The sequence below is a fragment of the Callorhinus ursinus genome, unplaced genomic scaffold, assembly GCF_003265705.2.
Source record: "Callorhinus ursinus isolate GAN/ISIS: 27379988/994484 unplaced genomic scaffold, GSC_fseal_2.0 scaffold9, whole genome shotgun sequence".
NCBI lineage: Eukaryota > Metazoa > Chordata > Mammalia > Carnivora > Otariidae > Callorhinus > Callorhinus ursinus.
The window spans coordinates 61765383-61786352 of NW_027397071.1; the positions used below are offsets into that span (position 1 = coordinate 61765383).

The following is a 20970-nucleotide window of genomic DNA, read 5'->3' on the forward strand; positions in this document are numbered from 1 at the left end:
TTCTTTATATCCATTTTTACCATATATCTAGATACAATAGCCAGAAGACCATTATTTTTTTAAATCCCCCCTTTCTCATTGCACATTTACTCAAACACCTAGCAATACTTTTAGCATTTATAGGGTTAATATTAAAGCTGTTGGGGAAGATCCCTGCTGGAATGCAAGGGAAGATGGGAAGGGAGCAATACTTGGCTATTTCAGCAACAGAGGTGACAACAGCTAAGCTGAAGAAATGGCTGGAGTATTTTTCTCCCTTTTTTACCCCTCTGGTTTATCTAAAATTGTGCTCCAGCCCTGGGAACTAATTTAACTCTTTTTCCTCCCCCACTCAAAGGAGAGAACAATGCAAACTTTTAGCATTTTTTTTTTTTTGCCTATCCAGAGCTCACCTTTAGAAATTTTGTGATCCTTTTCTCTTGCCACCTGAGAGAACAAAAACTAAAGGCATCACAAGGCTGCACTTTGTCCCCTCACTTTAGTTAGTGCAGCCAAAAGCAATTAGGGAGCCATGAAGCCAACTCTCCTGGATTGGATCTGTCATTTTAAAATTCCATAGGTAACTTTTACCTCTCACAACCCATAGCAGCTGTTTCATGCCATGTATGAATGACTTCATATCTACTCAGGTACCAAAGGTTGACTCTTCCCTATCCCTTCAAACTTTCCTTTCTCAAACAATGCTTTCACTATATTTCAATGAGTCAGGTCAGGCTTTTTAATCCCATTTCTGACACCAACTGACACCATAACCACTCCAAGGTTTAATGATTGATTCTTTAGCAGAACTCGTAGGACTGAGCATATAGTCATACTCATGGCTATGATTTATTACAGCAAAAGGATACAAAGCCAAATTAGCAAAGAGAAAAGGCATATGGGGCAAAAAGTCCAGCAGAAACCAGGCACAAGCTTCCAAATGTCCTCTCCCGGTAGAGTCACATGAGACACATTTAATTCCCCCAGCAATGATTTGAGATAACACATGTGAAATGTTGCCAAGCAAGGAAGCTTATTAGGAACTGAGTACCCAGGGTTTTTAGTTGGAGACAGATCACGTATGTACCCTCTGCAGTGACATATCCCAAAATTCCAGAATCCCAGAAGGAAAGCAAGTGTTCAGTATAAGTTACGTTGTTTGCCCAAACAGTTTAGGCATAGTGAGCCACTCTTACCAGTTCTGGGAATGACGGGAAGCCTCTCCAAACCCAAATTCCCAAATGCCAGCCAAGGGCCAACCTTGTAAGCAAGCCTTTCAAAAGAATAGCTGTCAGGTCTGCTATGTTAACCCTCTCTGCACATATAATTTTATTATTTTTTTATAATTTTATTTTTTAAGATACATCTCAAATTCATTTCTGGGGTTTACTACTGGATATATGGGTGGAACTCTGTAAACTGGGAAACTTCTAAGCATTTGACTTTTTACTTTCATTTGTAACAGAACTTAGTCCTTTAGTGAAGGGTAAAAATAGCCTCAGAAGAATACAGTTGATCCTTGAACTGTATGAGGGTGAGGGGTGCCAACCCTCTATGCAGTCAGAAATCCACGTATGACTCCCTGAAAACTTATGTACTAATAGCCTACTGGTGACTGGAAGCCTTACCAATTTAACATCAACTGTCGATTAACACATATTTTATATGTTATATGTATTATATACTGTATTCTTGCAAGAAAGTAAGATAAAGTAAAGAAAATCTTATTAAGGAGAAAATACATTGACAGTACCATACCATATTTATCAAAAGAAATCTGCATATAAGTGGACCCGCTCAGTTCAAATCGTGTTGTTCAGGGGTCAGCTGTACTAACAAGCACCAGCTCAAGTCACCAGTATTAACAAAATACCAGCTATATTTTCCAAGGGGATATTCAAGAGAACCTGAGGAAAGTGCAGTCATTTGGAGATGTTCTAGGGAGCCAAATATTCAATATGAATTTGCCCCCAAATCTGCAGTGGTCCTTCAGGCTTCAGCCACTTTCCCTCACTGCAGAGGAAGAATACTTTCTTCAAACTGGCTACTTAAAATAAAGGTGGGATTGTTGGTATTTATTTCCCCTTGCTTGTTTTATAAGCAAATATAAATCAACACTGTAAAGATGATTTATTTAATACTACCTCTTCTTTTCAGTCACATTTCAGAGGCATTGTAGCCTGAAACAAGAGCATATACAGGCTATGGAGTCAAATGGACCTGGCCTTGAATTCTGGATCAGCTCCTCATTGAGCGATCTTAGGTTACTTAATCTCTTGGTAAAAATGGGAATAACCACACCTACTTCAAAGGGCTGTTGTGAGCATTAAATGAAAAAATGAACGTAAGATGTTTAATACATATAGCATTTGCCACAGAGCATGAATATAATGATAGTAACTGGTATGATGGTAATGGTGATTATTTCTCTCGCCACCTTATTTTTTCATTCATGTTTTGGTTTCAAGAAGACAAAGAATCTTTGTCCAATTTTAACTTTTTTGAAACCTCCAGCTTTCAAGTAGGATATCAAACCGTGATAACAATAGTTTGAGAGTGGTGTTCCACTCGAAATATCTAGAGTTTAATATCTGCCTTCTGTTTTACCAAACCAGCAGATTTCTTTCATAGCTGGAAACATTCCTGAATTAGTCTATGGCATTTTTCCTAGGGTGAGAGACAGGCTTATTTCCTCCTGGAGATTTTTACCTCATTTATGTCAGGGTCCTCTAGGGTCTGCTGTCTGTAAGCTCATTTAGGGCAGTAGCTATACTGCGTCTTATTTGCCTTTGCACCTTCAGTTTCTGACACTGGCCTTGCACAGGCCTACCACAGAGTAAGGACCCACCAAGATGTGAGTGGATATAGGATGGATAGAAGGATGTAGGGATGGCACACTATGGTGGGTGTGATGATGATTATGACACGGTCTGGTCTACAAGGCCAAGTCTGGTGGGGGACATAAGGCAGGAAATCACCCTAGCAGGCACGGGACAACACATCCTGCCAAGTGAGGTACAACATGAAGAAGAATACACTGTTTTGGCCGAACAAAAAGGTATGTGTCAGTGGTACAGATTGTGGTAAGCAGTATACCTGAGGTTAAAAAATTACTGTATTCTTACTTCATTCTGTAGGCTATCGGGAGCTATTGGTTTTAGAACTGAAGAAGTACAGTCAGTTTTCATTTTTCCTAGTAGTTATGTTGTATAAAGTTGCTGCAAACACTGAGTTAGCAAATACTTAATATTGCTCCTAAGAGAAGTACAGAGTTAAGTTCCTATGAGCCTCTGGTTACAAGTTTTCATCAACCAGTCAATACATAACTTTGTTTTATGTGTGTTTCTGTTTTTGAAGATACTTTATTTAATGTATAATGTTTCATTAACATTGAGCTCATGGCCAGCAATACTATAACTCATGCCTGAATGAAGTTTATCTAGCACACACATTTTCTCCATAAGGCATTTCACAGCCTTCTTAAACTTGGGAACACCACACAGCACTTCAGGAGTATGCCTCGGGGCCATTTCAAACAGCAAAATTACCCAAAAACAAAAATGCAAAAAGCATGACACTAAATCTACCAGAGGAAGGACATTTGTTTATACTGTGAGAGCTAAAATAATAAAGCAGAGTATTGCCTGGTTCAACCGCATTTGGGAACATGGGTATCAGGCAACTCAATTTTTCACCACTCTGCACATGTTCTCACATGACCATGAAAGTACTGCAAGTATGGATTTTGGAGTTACAAATGAAGGTAAACGAGTAGATGAATTTGTAAATATTAGAATCTGGAGTCATGAAGACCAATATGGTCTTACTATAATATGAGCTGTGTAGCCTTTTAGAAACCCTTGCATAGCATTTTGCCATTTTCAAAAATACTTCTCCCTGTAACTTATAAGTTAGTCTACATTTATTAATTTAATGAACATTTAATACATACCTAGTTTTACCAGGTACTTGCTAGGCACTAAAGATACAAAATGTGACCAAAAGCCCTTACAGATGAACAAACAAATAAAGATATTCAAAGGTCAAAAGTGTTGTGATAGTCCATGCTGGCTATAATGGGAACCCAAGGAATAGTAGAGGCTTTAATTCTATTTGGAGATCAGTAAAGCTTCACAGAAGAAACAGGATTTGGACAAAGTATTTTTAAAAAGGAATAGCAACTGAATTTAAGTAAAGAAAAGAATAGCAATAAAATGGAGTGAACTCTGATATATGAAACAACTTGGATGGGTCTCGAAGGCATGCTGAGTGGAAAAAGGCAATCTCAAAAGGTTGCACATACTGGATGAATTCCATTTATATAACATTCTTGCATTGACAGAAATATAAGGATGGAAAATAAGTTAGTGGTTGCCGGGGAATAAGGATAGATGGTGTGATTGTAGGGGATGGGTGTGACTATAAATTTCATAGCTTTATTCTGTATCTTAATTGTAGTGGTGGTTACACAAATCTGCACATGAGATAAAATTGCATATAACCATTCACATACACACACTCAAATGAATAGACGTAAGAACTGATAAAATGTGAAGGAGGCCTATAGTGTAATGAATAGTATGATACCAGTGTCAGTTTCCTGGTTTTTTATTATACTATAGTTAAATAAGATGGTACTATTGAGTGAAGCTGGGTGAAGGATACAAGGGACTCTACTATTTTTGAACATTCTGGTTTATAGGTTTTTCAAAATAAAAAGTTAAAAAAAAATAAATGGACATTTGCCAAGCAGAAGTATGAACAAAAACCATAGGAATATAAGCCAGCATATGTTGGGGAATTGCAGTTTTCTGTGATGGAATTTAAGATATGAAGTTAGACACAGAAGGAATTGAAATAGGAGATGAAAAAATACTGAAGAGTCTTCTATATATTAATCTAGCAAATATTATTCGAGCACCTCTTATGCATGAGAAATTGGGGATATGGTAGTGAATAGGCTAGACAGAGGTCTTGCCCTCACAAAGTAAGTCTAGTGGAAATTTGAACTAGTTAAGATAGGTGTTAACCCTTGTAATAAAGACGAGAAATTTAGGCTTATAGCTGCCAAGTGGCTAACACAAATTGACATAGCTAATAAGTTGCAGAGGAATGGCTCCACTTAGGTCTTTTGATTTCATATTTTTGCCTTTTCCTTATCGTCTAAAATTTGTGGATTATTTTTATCAAGAAGGATTAGAGTAAGGAGAGCCTGGAAAAAGGAGACCAGATAGGACTATTACAGTAGACAAGACAATAGGCTGTGGAAATCCGAACTAAGATGGCATCAGTAGGAATGAAGAAAAGGCAGCAGAATCAGGAAAAAGGGAGAATCAGTGAGATTTGGTGATTGTCAAACTGTGTCCGGTGGGGGGTGGGGGTGGAGAAGGAGGTAATTTAGACGTTCCCAGCCTGAATGACGAGATGGTATTTACCATGTACAGAAATCAAGGAAGACAGATAAGGAAGCATTTCACTTGAGACAGATTTGTTGAGTCTAGGGTACCAGGAGAAAGTCTAGGTAGTGCTTTCTAACAGAGGATAGAGATTTAAACCCTGAGACTAGCTCAACACCAGAAAATGCCCCTGGCAGTGACTGGAGTGCATTTGAAGGACATAGTGACAGACAGTATAGGGTAGTGGTTAAGAGATTGGATTCTGGAATCCCAGACTGAATCTCAACTCTGCCATTTCCTAACTCCTTGATCTTGGGCAAATTACTTAACCTGTGTAGAGCTCAGTTTCCTCACATATGAGATAAGGATGATAGCACCTACTTCATAGCGCTGTTGTAAAAATGAAATGAACTGATACTTATAAAGCACCAGCATGTAGTAAATGCTCAGTATATCTAAGCTGTTATGATGAAGTTGATGGCAGGAAGAAGAGGAAAGGTTTTTATAAGAAAACGCATCATTTATGTTCCTGACCAGATTGAAGAAATACACAAAGGTGTTTTAAAAATATGTTTGAGGGAATTAAGCCATTTCATGGAAGCTGAATAGAATTCAGAGCCTTCACAAAATCTGCTTTTGCCCTTTCTACTCTACAAAGGACTTGGGAGTGGTAGGGAGTGATGACAATGAATAAAAAACATTTATTTTTGTGCCATTTTGTGTATAATCAAGTATATTAGTTCTCTGAAAGATAGATATTATTCCCACTTTACAGGTAAGGACATGGAAGCTTAGGGAGCTTAAATTTTTCAGGCTTGCACAATAAATGTCAATACCAGTATTTAATTCCCAAAACTCAGGTCCTTTCCCCATACCATGCAAACATAAAATGGCGTGACTGTTACTGATTACATACAGGTATGTTGATGTATTTAAACCTTTACAAAATTACTTACTTTGCCCCAGAAGTAATTTTATAAGGGGTTTATAAAGCACTATACCATTCAAAATAGCTATATCAGAAATCAAATAAACTTTTGAAGGCTTTACATACAATCCAGTCTGACTCCGTCGGGCCATAAATAAAAATCATTAGTTCTGTGCTCAGTATTCCAGGTGCTTCTGCAGACATGCTTTACTCACTTAAAGTCTGTATAATAAACCCATTGTAAATACAAACAACTGCAAACGTGTATATGTGCAGATTAACCTTTTCTAGACACTCCTTGTAATTTTCAAAGCCAGGGCTGGAGTTCCAGAGTGCATTAGCACTTGCATCAACATGCCAAATCCTCCCCTGGGCCTCACTGCAGCCCCAGCCCCAGCCCGCTGCACCCTGACCACACCCCGATCTTTACCTAGCAGCAGGACCTCAAAGCTACAGGTTTAATGTCTGTGGCTGAATCCCAAAGCTGAAGATCCCTTTGACACTTCCAAATTTATTTCACTTTCCTTCCTCTAGTTGGCTTTAACGTAAGAGCTCTGTTGTAAACAGGCTTTCCTCTTGCATGTATTTTAGACTTTGTGAACTAGAAAAGACCCCTATTTTATAGATGAAACAACCAAGATACAGAGAAGAAAAGAAACTTGATCGAGGCCTAGGAAAACCAAAAGATACCAAAAGCAGAAATGCTTGGCCCAAGTTTACATAGTCACAAAATGAAGGTAAGATATGTTTTTTAAACAAACAAACAAAAAAAATTATGCACATCAAATTATTTGGGCTTGTGTCTAATTTATTTGAGTATTCCCTAGTACTGTGCTTGGCACATAGTGGGCAACTAATACTGAATTATTATGTGTATAAGTCAGAAAAATTGTTAATTCGATTGTAGGAAACAGTTGTGCATATTAGAATGAGTCAAGGAAGGAGGAGAAATAAGGAGCTAATTGGCACCCTGGGACTGAGGTGCTTACCTCCCCCGTGCCCCCCGCAGAACCTCTTCCCTCTCATAGCCCTTTACTGGTTTGAATTGCAGTGGGCTGATTTCTTGTCTGCATCCTGTCCCAGGTTCTCCATTGCTTGGGGACAGAGATAGTGCCTGTTCACTGTTGTGTCCCAGTGCCTAGCGCAGATTCCAACATTGTAGTAAACACTCAGGAGATATTTGTTTAGTAAATAAATGAAAAGAAATGAAGTATTCCTACTCATTCATGCATCCACTGTTTTTATTTGGTTTTTGCTTTTGTATTTTCCATCTCACCAGGCAGAAGCTCATGGTATCCTCGTGGCTTGAGCAGAGGCAAGAGAAGGACTACAGTATAGTGACATTCACCCTCACTTATTCCTGGTTTCCCTCTGTGTCTCTCCCCCTACCTCCACGTTTCTCCCTGCCCCCTCCCCCTGCGCAGTCATGGAAGAGAACTCCAAAGTCTTTGGGGGGAACCATGGTATCTCTGGAATTTAAGCTCTAGAAGTCACCCATCTGGTTAAAATTTTCAGGTGTTTTTGTTAACAGCCAGTTGCTAGCCTCTCATTTTGACATCTCCAGCAGGACATTCTCAGAAGAATGTGATAGACTAGGAAGGGAACTAACCTGGGAGCCAGGCATCCGGGGCAGAATCTCAGTTCTTTCAGCCATTTGTTGTGTGATTTCAAGCAAGGTACATACTTCTCTGGGTCTTATTTTCTTCATCTGAAATATGAAGAGATTAAAATAAGTGCTTTCTTAATCTTCTTTCAGCTCTGACACTATGTGACTCTATGATTAAATGACCTGCATGTAGATAATACCTGCCCTGTTGACAGCACTATTCTGAAAACTAGAGTGAAACCATTGGCTTTCTGGTCGTACTGGCTTTATTTAAGATTGTCTTCTCTCCTTTTATATGAGAATCTCTCTGTCCCAGGCAGTTTATGGGGACTTAAGCTTTTATTTACTGTAGCTGGAGGCTCCTATAAGCTGGGGCTTTGACAGTATTTCACATTTATTTATCTGAGCCAGAGCTTAGGATCAGGTGGCAGCTGAGTCACTTAAGGTTATTCAGATGCATTGAAAATGTTCCTTAATAATTCAGAACCAGTTTTCTCTGTTTAGAGTATTAAGATTTTTTAAATCCTTCTAATTAGCCAATTCCAACAGCAGTTTAAATAGACAGGGAAAAATCTGTCCCTTCTGAAAGGACAACTGATGCAAACTTACTGTCAGTCTCTGTGCAGCAGGACTGACTGAGGCAAGGGCCAGAGTCCAGAGCCAGGGGACCACTAGGGTGACCTGTTAATGGTATTATTGACAAGCTCTGCCTGCTGTTGGAATGAGACTAGGGCGAAGGGGCCTGGGAGTACAGCTCTTCTTGACTCCCTTTCTTTGGATTGGTGGACACTCCTGGGAGGAGTGGGGAACCCCCATTCAGTCATTCAGTAGGTCAGTCTTTCAACAAACATTTGTTGAATTCACACTGTTTACAGCAATACACACTAGGCTTTGAGGACAGATAGCCAGTGAAACCTCATTTTGTGCCCTCAGAATTTAACCTAACTGGAGAGACAGACTCATAGACAAACCTGAGAAGCACAACAGACAAATAACTCAGCGTGAGACTGTAGCTGATCCTTTGAGCTAGATCCTCCAGAAATGGGTAGCCTTGCCTGGTCAAGTACAAGTACAGTACAGCAGTGCTGGTTTAGCAAAGGAAAAGGTCAACTTGCCAGTGTCTACATTTCAGTTCAGACACTGATCTTAAGTCTGCCAACAGACGTTGGCAACCACCCTAGAGGGATTAGTGCATCAGATGTGGACTGACCACATGCAGGGCATGTGTAGAATAGGCACTTGAGGGAGAGACCACAATAAACATATATGGCCTCTGTGTTCCAGGAGCCCATGGCCCAGTGAATGGGAGAAGATGCCACTTATGATTAACTCTGTTACAAGGAACCAAGGAATGGGATTAATTTAGGCTCTGTCACTTAGGCCTGGTTTTGTAGATGAAGTAGCATTTGAGATGAGCCTTGAAGGATATAGAAGTTTCAACAGATGGAACTGGGGAGGAGGGACAGTCCAGTAGAGGAAACAACATAAGCAACGGTTCAGAGAGAAGTATCAGACATATTTGGGGAATAACAAACTGCTCTAATTGGCTAGAGCATAAGGTCTGTGAGGGGATAGTATTTAGAGAAAGAGTGTTGGGGCTAAGCCACCACCACCCTTTCAAAACATTTAGCCCCAGATATCACTTATTTGATGTATTTTTTCAAAAGAAAATAGAACATCTATTTTGCCGCCTAACTTTACAAATGTTGTTAATAGAGGCTTGCTCTGTATTTTTCAATGTTCCATGATGTACATCTCTGGTTTGATTATTTATTCAACAAGCATTTATTGAAAGCATATAATGCACTAGGTTCTTTTCTGGAAGCTGGAAATAGAGGAAACACACAGTTCCTTTAAGTTTCTCAGTCTTATCCAGGAGACATTCGTGTAAAGCGCAGTGGAAGACAAGCTGTGTAGATGCTCCTAGCAGGTATTTAAGGGTACATCGGATACAACATCCTTATTTATTTGTTTGTTTGTTTGTTTTTAATTACAACATCCTTATTTAACAGAAGGAAACTCAGAGGAGGAAAAGTGACTTGCCCAAGATCACACAGATAGTTAGAAGCTGTATGCTAGAGTTAGGGGCCAGGTTTGGAGTCTCTCAAAGGGTGCTTGTTCCCTTCTCTCCTCCTCTACACTGAGCCCTGAACTTCTGTGGACATAAGGACTGAACTGACAGGAAATGAGCATGAAGAAAGTCTGGCTAGGTAAAATACATATCCCCAGCCACCTTCAAGTACCACTTCCTTAGCATCTTCTCTCCTAAATAATTATTTCTCATCATGGTACTTTTCCTTAAGTCCAGAAGAGTCTGAGAATTTCTGGTATAAGTTTGGTTTTGTACAGGCGCCTGCTGGACCAACCTTCAAAGAAAACACCTGTTCTGTTCATGATTCTTGCCTTCCAGTTTCATAAGCTTTTGGGCAGATGAAATGTAATATCAAAATAGCTCAGAGAGAGCCTTGGTAACATTTAAGATATTGAACGTGCTGCATCTGGTAACTAGAAAATTTAATGATCTCCTGCTGTTTTGGTAATTGGATAAGTAAATACATCAGAATAAATCACACCGGCAAGTCTTTTGTATGTCGTTAGGGACTCAACTCTTTTAACTTCTGTTCAAAGCTCCATCTCTTGAGCGGCGTTTGCGTGCAGAGTTACGCACACACCAGCTCATGTGGCCCTGCTTGAGTACTAAAATGCATTCAAAATGCTCACTTTCCCCCTAGCCACTCTGCCTGAAGAGCACGCCGAGCATGCCACTTCAGATCCCTCTGAAGCCAGGGAGAAAATTTTTTTCAAAAGTTCAAACTAAACCTAATAAGACATTCAAGCCCTTCATGATCTATCTCCAAACTGTCTTTCCAGCTATGTCTTTCATTATGGTTGTGCTATAAGCCTTGCCAGAAACACCATCCATTTACAAATTGGGAAAATGAGGCCAAAGCAAAAGGGGATTATCCTGTTGTAGAAAGGAATCATGTAAGAATTTTAAGTAGGAGAGAGGCAGGATCAGACATTTTGTTCAACTCTCTCAAGTGACAGTGTGAAAGAGAGACCCAGAGGGAAAGAGGGAAATGGTCCATTAGAACCTGTTAGGTGGTGGATGATGTTGTCACCAGCTTGCAGATGAAAAATTTGGGTCTTCTGGAGGTTAAATGACTTACTTAAGAGCATACATGCAGAACTAGAATTCAAAACCCACCAGTGCTTTTTCTTACTGCCTCTCTAATTAGCACTTAAAGGCCTAGTGGTGAAACTGTCAGGAAAACAGTAATTAGGGTTTTTCAGAAGGTTTTTATGCTGAGGTAACAGTTCTGAACTTGACCAGTTAACAGGTTTCTCTCCAAACACAGTGGTAGCATTATAGGCCAGTCTTTTATCAGAGGCATCTTAGGAACTGTTTATACAAGGACCTCTCTGCCTTCCATGATATCAGCTCCTGAAAGTGAGGCATGTGCCCCAGACCAATGCTTCCAGCCTTTTGCAAGTCACTGCACACATTGAAAATGTTTGTGTGCCTCATTGGAGTAACCACACTAAGCTGCTCAGGGTTAGAGGCAACCCAGCCCTGAGGATCCTAGTTGCCCTAAGGGATGAGGAAGCTGGCATCCTGGCACACCACTGGGGCTAATCTGCATAGATTTCTCTTGCCACACCATAGAATCCTCATTCATGAATTTGCCTGTACCTCCATTTATTATGCTTTCAGGGACAGTGAGCTTGCAAACCATTCTGTAAAGTAGGACTTCCTTTTATGTACTTGAAATCATGTCTTCCAGAGCCCAAGAGGGACTAATCTTGGGAACTGTCTTCCCAGAATGAAGACACATGCATGTTCTCATTTTTTTATGCTATTCTTTTACTTTTTTTCTGCTTTTTACATTCACTCTGCACACTTGGATCTTCTGTTTCTAGACTAAAGAGGCTTTCCTTTCCACCCTCACGCTACTCATCTTGATAGAAGCCTCTCTGTTCTCTCTGAGCTTTCCCCCTCAACACTGTTGTTTAATAGTGTAGTGACCAAAGCCACTATCAAGGATACCAGTGCAAGGAGAGGGCCACATCTTTCATTTGGCCTTCAGGGTCTCCCTGACAGTATGCCAAGTTTGAGATCATTTTGACATTAGTAACACTTTAGAGTTGGTGTCCTCATTAAAAAGCCTGTCTAAAGGCACAGGCTGAGAATGAATCTAGATTTGGTCCCACATCTGCTGTGAATGTTAAGTAATCTAGGGTAAGTTCTTCTCCCTCACTGGACTTCTCTGTCCCTATCTGTTACAGAGATAACCTCTAAAAATCCCCTCCAGGGGCACCTGGGTGGCTCACTCAGTTAAGCGTCTGCCTGCGGCTCAGGTCATGATCTCAGGATCCTGGGATTGAGCCCCACGTCGGGCTCCCCACTTAGCAGGGAGTCTGCTTCTCCCTCTGTGTGCTTGTTTTTTTTTCTCTCTCTCTCAAATAAATAAAAATTCAAAAAAATAAATAAATAATTAAAATCCCCTCCAGTTCTAACAATCACAGGTTTGTGATAATTGAGCTAGACATTTGTCCAAATGCCTGACATAGTAATACACTCTGTTTGGGGGAGATATGTGCTTCAGTTATATGAAGGGGATGGTCTTTCCAAGCAAGAGACTTAGAATAGTGTATGACTACAATACTAATATTACCTGGTATGGTGATGAAGAACACAGACTTTTGGGGTGCCTGGGTGGCTCAGTCGTTAAGCACCTGCCTTCAGCTCAGGTCACGATCCCATGGGATCGAAACCCCGCATGGGGCTACCTGCTCCGCGGGAAGCCTGCTTCTCCCTCTTCCACTCCCCTTGCTTGTGTTCCCTCTCTTGAGTTCTCTCTCTCTGTCAAATAAATAAAATCTTTAAAAAAAAAAAAAAAAAAAAACAGACTTTTGGAGCCAGACCCAGTTTTAGGTCCTTGTTCTGCCACTTCCTGCCTGTGCAGTCTTAGGCAGGTTACTTAATCTCTCTGAGCTTCTATTTCTCATTTTTAAAGTGGAGGTAATAGCACCTCCCTCACAGGGTTGTGTAGTGCTTGTGAACCACTTAGAAGAATTAGCACCCAGTAAGCTCCCAGAAAATGGTCAACTGCCACCATTACTATAATGTGATAAAACAAAGAACAGATATGGCAACCTACAAGATATAATTTTTATCCCTTTGCCACTTGAGTCTTCTCTCCCTTTGGTCTTCCTTTAACTTTTCTTTCATTCTCCCTTCCCATCTAAAAAAAAAACAGTCAAGGAAAGAAAATGTCTTGTAGGACTGTATTCTTCGCAACTGCAGAAGCCCACCCAGCCTCACTCTGTAGCACATCAGTTACTCTGCCACAGTTTAGTAATGAAAAGAGGAGCATCTGTCATTGTTTTCTGGAAACTCTTGCCCAAGTGCTGCTTCTTTCCTGTGATCCAAGGAGACATATTGGTCCAGCAACTACACAGGAAGCTGGGATGGAAATAAGCTATAGCGTAGTCACATAGTGGGACCCTTCCAGATTGAAAGTTCCTTTTGGGGTTGCATTACCACGAGGAGATGTTGCTAGGAGCTAAAACTGGCATTGCTGTGCTTGGTGATGATGATGATGATGATGATGATGATGATGATGATGATGATGAATAATCCCTTATGTTTGCAGAAGACTTTATAGTTACCAAAGCCTTTTCACACCCTGACCAGCATATGACCAGCAGATCAGTTCTTAAGTTCTCTCTCTGATACTTTGTGGGTGTAAGTGACCTCTTCAGGGATTCCCAGCTCATCAAGAGGTATTTAAAGAATATGGACAGTTAGCTATTAGGACCAAGTTGACAGTAACAAAAGGTAGCCTGTGTTCCTGTGGGGAACAACAAAGCTCATAACACACCAGGGCCATGAGCTATGATACATCTGCAGAGTGCATGCTTTTTTTTATGCTCAAGGGAGCATTAACTGTTCTCCTTTTAGAAGTAGGATCAGAGGTTAAGAGGCAACGAAGAGGAATGCATTAGATGTAGTCTGGAAGTTCACAAACCTGGGTGTAAATTCTAGCCTTATCTTTTCTGCTTGTGTAATCCTGGGCAAATCCCTTAACCACTTTTGACCTCAGAGAATAGAATTCATCTATAAAGTGGGAATAACAGGAGTACTTATCTCATAGGATTGTTACGACAATTTAATTAGATAATATATAGAACAACTGGTATTGCATATGGCACTTATAAAATGCCAAATAAATGGTAACTTTTTTGGTAGTGATGACATTAATGATTATTTTTTAAACTTGTGGTATTTAATACGCATTTTTAAATTCAGCAATTAACAGAATGGATTACTCCTAGCATACCAAAAAGATTAGTTGTGGGGCGCCTGGGTGGCTCAGTCGGTTAGGCATCTACCCCTTGATCAGGTCATGATCTCAGGGTCATGGGTTCCCCACTTGGCGGACTCAACAGGGAGTCCGCTTGAGATTTTCTCTCTCTCTCTCCCTCCCTTTGCCCCTCCACCCTGCTCTCTCTCTCCCTCTCTAAAATAAATAAATCTTTAAAAAAAAAAAAGATTAGTTCTCCCATGCTCAAAGTAAATGCTAATTTTGAACAGAAGCAAAAGCAGATATATATCGATATATATATGTTCAGCTTCAGTATAATTTGGGAATTTACATAAGCAACACCTTTGTGCTGCCTCCTAGGGTAGAAAGAGCTCAGGATTTGAACTGAGAAGATGTGGGTTCAAATGTGAGCTCCACCAATTTCTAGTTGTATGACCATAAGTAATGTCCTTGTTTGAGCTTTGGTGTTCTCATCTATTAAAATGAGAATAAATTAGTCCAATCTCTTAGAATAGCTCTGGGGTTTAGATAAAATATATGAAGGTAGTGTGAGAGCTATAAAACAATAATCATTGTTATGTACACATTCTCTAAAGGAAGTTTGTGAGCACATTCATTTTGTATTCAGATAACTTATTTAAAGAAGTATGTTTTTAAGAACAAGCTTTGTTGTGGCTTTATGGGTGGGAAATGTATTTAGAATTGATTAATGCCCTGACTGGGTGACTCATCTTCTAATCAAGGCTGAATAGACTTTGAGAAAAAAAAGATCTGTGAGCCTTACATCAAGTTACATCAAATCATAATTGTTAAGCACTTGTTTAGTGCTATAGGGGTATTTGGGGTTTTAAGTGTCATTTAAATAATACCCCTTCACTTAACTTGTTCAAGATGAATTAAAAGACATAAGACCAACTGAAAGACATTTGACTCAGGGGGAATACAAATATCATGTTTGTTACTGAGAAAGTTGATCAGAGATTGTGGTTTGGGATCTGCAGCCAGGGGGCTTACTGATATATTCCTTGCCCCTAAATTGACAGACTTGCCCACGAAGTCCTTGGTCTACAACTGGAGAAGTAGATTTGGCTCCAGAAAAGGGAAAGGAAGGGGCTGAGCTTAGATTCTTCACCCACACTCACCAAACAGATAGGTCTTCATCTCACCCCGTGTGAGAGATGGGGAGAGCATCCCAGAGTCCCAGAGTCCCCTCCGTGTGGAAGCATGAGTATGAAATTCTTCATGGTTATAAGCTTCATCTTATTAAATCTTCACAGCAACTCTGGATGGTAAAAATGTCTCAATATTATAAATAAACAATGAACCAGAAAATTAAGTAACTTATCCATGGTCATCAGAGAGTTAGGAAGTTTTAGCAATGGAATCCAACCCAAGGCTCTCTCCCTAGGTCATTGGAGATCTCACACCATACAAATGACATCTACTAAGACATAAATAAGACATTGAATCATAATAGCTGCCATGTGTGAGACTCCATGATGGCTACTTTAATCCCTACAACAACCTTTCACCCAGTAGAGAAGGAAGCTGGAGCTCTAAGCATCTTACTGACATGGCCAAGAGCTTGAATTTGAACCCAAGTGTTTCTATTTCCAAAGCCCAACAGCAGTCCAATTGACACCATTGAATGATTAACCCCCGCATTTTAAAAAATGCAAAAATTAAAGTGTAGAGAAGAAAAGTGACTTATCCAAAGTTGCACCACTAGAGCCAGAACTAGAACCTGTACATTCTGGCCCTGTACATCCTGACAGCATTAGATAATATACAGCCTTAGCCATCGGTACAAAGGAATATAGAGGAGGGGGAGCTTGCTGAGAGCTGAAAGGTGAGAGTGCTTGTAGAGGCTGCATGGTCTGTCTGTTGTAGATGATGGGATCTAATTGTCTTTCACATCTGTGGAAGAGAAAAGGAGGAAGAAGGGGTATGGATGAGATTCTAGTGTTTGCTCTCTGTGTGAACTACAAAAGGATTGTAAATTTTCCACCAGTGTAGCAAAGGGCTGCTCCTGGGGGGGTCAGACTGTGCAAGACTCCATCTGCTCGCAGTGCTTCCATCACACAGCACAGTCTAGAAAGTGGTGGTGTTGGTCGCCCAGAGAGGAGCAGCCAAGTACTACAGAAAATATGAGAATAGAGCTTTTCTCCCCTTGGAGATGATGGAATTTTCTGAAATGCAAATTTTACTCTAAAAGCAAGAATACATTTGAGAAACCACCGGTGGTCTATTGCCTCCCAATTCCACACACTGAACCTGAAGGCTGTAACTCATGGAGTGAGAAAGAACACAATTAAGCCCCTTGAAGGAGATGGGGGAGTTATAATGAAAAGCATTAGGAAACTAGTCAGAAGGCTTGGGTTCTTGTTCTGCCTCTAACGTTTATGCTATCATAGGCAAACACAATCTCTAGGTCTCATTTCCTAATCTACAGAGTGTGGCTAATTCCAAATGCATGATTTCCAAGTACTACTGCAGTGCATTTCCTTCATAAGCTGTTAAAATACCTTGGGAATGTTAAAAAAAAAAATGCAACCTAGCATGTTTTTTAAAGACTTTATATTTTTTGAGCAGCTTTAGGCTCACAGCAAAATTGAGCAGAAAGTACAGAGAGTTCCCATATATTCCCTTTCATGTGTAGCCTCCCCCATTAACAACATTCCCTGTTGTCAACATCCCTCACCAGAGTCGTACATTTGTTACAACTGATGAACCTACATTGACACATCATTATCACTCAGTTTATAGTTTACATTAGGGTTTACTCTTACATTCTATTGGTTTGGACAAATGGATAATGACACATAACTCTCATTACAGTATCACACAAAGTATTTTTACTGCCCTAAAAATCCTCTGCGCTTTGCCTACTCATCCCTCTCCCCACTCCAACCCCTGGAACTAGTGATCTTTTTACTATCTCCATAGTTTTCTTTTCCAGAATGTCATATAGTTGGAATCATACAATATGTAGCCTTTTCAGATTGACTTCTTTCATTTAGTATTTAAGATTCCTTCATGTCTTTTCATAGCTTAATAGCTCATTTTTTTAGTGTTGAATAATATTCCATTGTGTGGATGCACCACAGTTTATTTATCTGTTTACCTACTGAAAAACATCTTGGATACTTTCAAGTTTTGGGCAGTTATGAATAAAGGTGCTGTAAACATCTGTGTGCAGATTTTTGTGTGGACATAAGTTTTCAGCTCCTTTGGGTTAATACCAAGGAGTATGATTACTGGATTATATAGTAAGAATAGGGTTAGTTTTGTAAGAAACCACCTGTCTTCCACAGTACTGTGCCGTTTTGCCTTCCTACCAGCAGTGAATGAGAGTTCCTGTTGCTCCACATCCTCAACCAGCATTTGGTGTTTTCAGCGTTCTAGATGTTGGCCATTCTAATAGGCGTGTAGTGGTACCTCATTGTTATTTAATTTGTGTTTCTCTGATAGCATATGATGTGGTGGAGCATCTTTTCATATATTCATTTGCCATCTGAAGTAGCTCTTCTTTGATAAGGTATCTTTAAGATCTTTGGCCCATTTTTTAATTGGATTGTTCATTTTCTTATTGTTGAGTTTTAAGAATTCTTTGTATATTTTGGATAATCATTGTTTATCAGATATGTCTTTTGCAAATATTTTTCCCCTGTCTATGGCTTGTCTTCTCATTCTTTTGACAGTGTGTTTTGCAGAAGTTTTTAATTTTAATGAAGTCCAGCTTTATCAATTATTTCTTTTGTGGATTGTGCTTTTGGTGTTATATCTAAAAAATCAAAGCCATTCCCAAGGTCATCTAGGTTTTGTCCTATGTTATCTTCTAGGAATTTTATAGTTTTGTGTTTTACTTTTAAGTCTGTACTCCATTTTGAGTTATTTTTGGAAAGGATGTAAGTTCTGCATCTAGATCCTTTTTTTTTTTTTTTGCATGTCAGTGTTGAGTTGTTCCAGCACCATTTGTTGAACCTAGCATTTTTTCCTAAATGTGAAAATATTAGATTCGAACTTAACGTTTATTCAACTTCAAAATAAAAGCATTACTTCAGCAAAATTAAGTAAAATAACAAGGACTGATAATAATATCTATGCTATATGACTGTGAGTTAATGTTTGTACAAACTATAAAGTACTATGCATATATTGCTGCTACTATTATTTTTAGTATCACTCAGCTCTTGCTCTCAGGTAGCCCCCAGCCTAGTAGTAGTAGTATATTTATGCTCAGGTATTTTTTTTTAAGTGAGAGGCAGAATAGTGTGCTTTCTAGAAAGAACCCCAAAATGGAAGTCAGAAACTCTGGGGTAGAGTACTACATCTGCCTCTTAATTGTGTGACCTGGGCCAAGTCACTTGACCTCTGTGAGCCTCAGGAGGGCAACTTGTGAAATGAAGGGGTTGGACTTTTGGCATTTAAGGAACTTTCTCACCCTAACATTCTGGGGCTCTATTTGGTATGACATAGGATGAGATTCTGTCACACTGATTCACATTTTTCTCAGCAGCAATATTAGACTTTTTTAAAAAAGGAACTGAAGCCCAAGGAAGTAATAGAAATAAGATGTATATGAAAGTTCCAACTGCTAAGACAATTGATCTCGGAAAGAATAGTTCTATATGTCCCATTTTTGCTAACATAAACAAGTTTCACAAAACCAAATAGCTAAGGTATTAATTTAATAAGAAAATATATCATTCAGGTTCCCTAAGTATAATGAATAAAATGTCAAGGTGATTGACCTTCCTTTTCTAACAGAGACAAAGTCAGGCCAGACCTCTTAACTGAGAATGCTCCTCCTCTCCCAAGGAGTCCCAAAGGATAGGTTTCTCTGTTGATTTAGAGAGTCAATAATTCAGTAAAGTCCCAGGTAAATGGCAGAACACAAGCTAAGATTGGGTTTTTGTATTCGTATTTTATAAACATTTCAGGGTTTTTTTTTTTCCTGACCCTTGATCTTTTGCCATTCTTAAAGTGGAAGATCTTTTATCTTGGAAGCTTGGTTAGAAACAACCTCAGGGTCATCTCATCCGACTTTTTTCTCTGGGTGGAGCCTACTCTTAGCCACACCCCTGACTGAATATTCTAGCAGTTCAACATAATGGATTCCAAAACCAGATTCACATCCTGGCTCTGTCCTGAATAGCTTTGAGACCTTGGGCAAGTTACTTAATGTGTTCCATGGGTCAGTTCTCTCATCTGTAAAATGGGAATAATAATTGTATCTACCTCAGAAGGTTATTATACAAATTAAATTATTTTATAAATATAAAGTGCTTGGAATATGCCTGGTACAAAATAAATGCTGACTATATGTTAGCCATTACTTTATCTTCATGATCTTCTCAAATATGCCCTTATTTGAATGCTTCTAGTGGCAAGAGAGAATGTACTCACTGTCCCCACCCCTCCCTCCTCCACTGCCACAAGGCAGCCTGCTGACATGTTAGCCAGAAGCATTCTGTTTAGCGTGAGCTTTGGAGTCAGACAGACTTGAGTGTGAAATCTTATTCTATCTGCACCTTGATATGATAACCCATGGTATCTTCAACTATAAAATGGCAGTAACAATACCTACTTCATTTGGCTTTTTTGAAGACTAGTTAGAGTACTATATATATAAAGTACTTAGCATGATTCAAGCTACATGGTAGGTACTCAATAAATGATAGTTGCTGCTATGATGATGGTTAGGAAGAACAAGAAGAAAACAGAACAGAAGGAGGAAGAAGAAAGTAGCACAGCTGCACACGAGCAGCTTCAAGAGTCCTTTCTGGCCAGCTGAATTCTGTGTCCCTGTGATGTCACTGGTCCCAGCCCTGCCCACTGGTGCTGCACGTAACGTGTCTGATCTACTTGGCAGTCCTTCAGCTACTCCTTTCCCTATAGCGGCAGCCACCACCACCACTTCTCAGTTCCCTCTTGAACGGGACCCAGAGCACAGCATGATGGTTCCACAGCATGGCCACCTATCTTGCAGGGGAGAACCTCATCCCCCTAGGTTCCCCTACAGCCTTTTTGTCCATGCGGGCAAAAAAAGAATGGAAGCAGAGGTTGTCCTTGTTCATTCTGAAATTTCTGTCTAAAATGACCTCCAAAGAAGAAAACAATTGCTTCTGATGGGGTACCAGAAGGAACAGCCCCCAAGCAGCCATGTTTGCTGTGAAGTAGCTCAGCATGGCCTCACTGAAACTATCCAAGGGGGTCTCTAGTTATTGAGCCATTAGCCAAGCAGGGCAGCAGGGCAGAAATAAGAAAGGCAGCCCGGTGCAGACCTGCGCTCCAGGAGCCTTCAGGAAAAGAGCTCCAGCTTTGAAGTGAGACCAGGACCCCTCTCCAAGGCAACATTCCAGCCAGTAATGGCTACCACTCACTGAGCATGTACTGGCTTGAGCACTGTACCAGAAGCTTTACCAACACTCCATTTAACCATCACACCAACCTATGAAGGAGAAACTGATTATCCTCATCTTAGAGATGGAGAGACCTAGTCTCTGTGGTTATCGAACTTCGAGGTCTATAGGTAGTAAAGTGAGAACAGGGATTTGAATCTAAGTTTGCTTCAGTCTTTTTAACCATTATATTGTATAGACAGACCCCTACTAACCACGTGGCCTTAAACAAGTGGCAGCCACTTTAAGCCTCAATTTTGCCATCTCTACCTACCTTGCATGGTTGTTAACAGGAATTAAATGAAATAACATGAAGTCCCTGGCATGC

The 20970-nt window shown here is 39.9% G+C and overlaps 1 protein-coding gene across 8 annotated transcripts in view; it reads left to right on the forward strand.

The window, feature by feature from the left end:
- The window catches only part of FAF1 (Fas associated factor 1), a 487148-nt gene that overhangs the window by 463734 nt on the left and 2444 nt on the right, over positions 1-20970 (forward strand). For 6 of the 8 annotated variants that reach the window (XM_073896766.1, XM_025871569.2, XM_025871572.2 and 3 more), the window contains one exon: positions 6929-7040. The exons of the other annotated variants lie outside the window; for them this stretch is intronic. In XM_073896766.1, the coding sequence (XP_073752867.1) occupies positions 6929-7027 (99 nt within the window). In that variant the 3' untranslated portion in view covers positions 7028-7040. The remainder of the gene's footprint in view (positions 1-6928; positions 7041-20970) is intronic. 8 annotated transcript variants of the gene reach the window in all.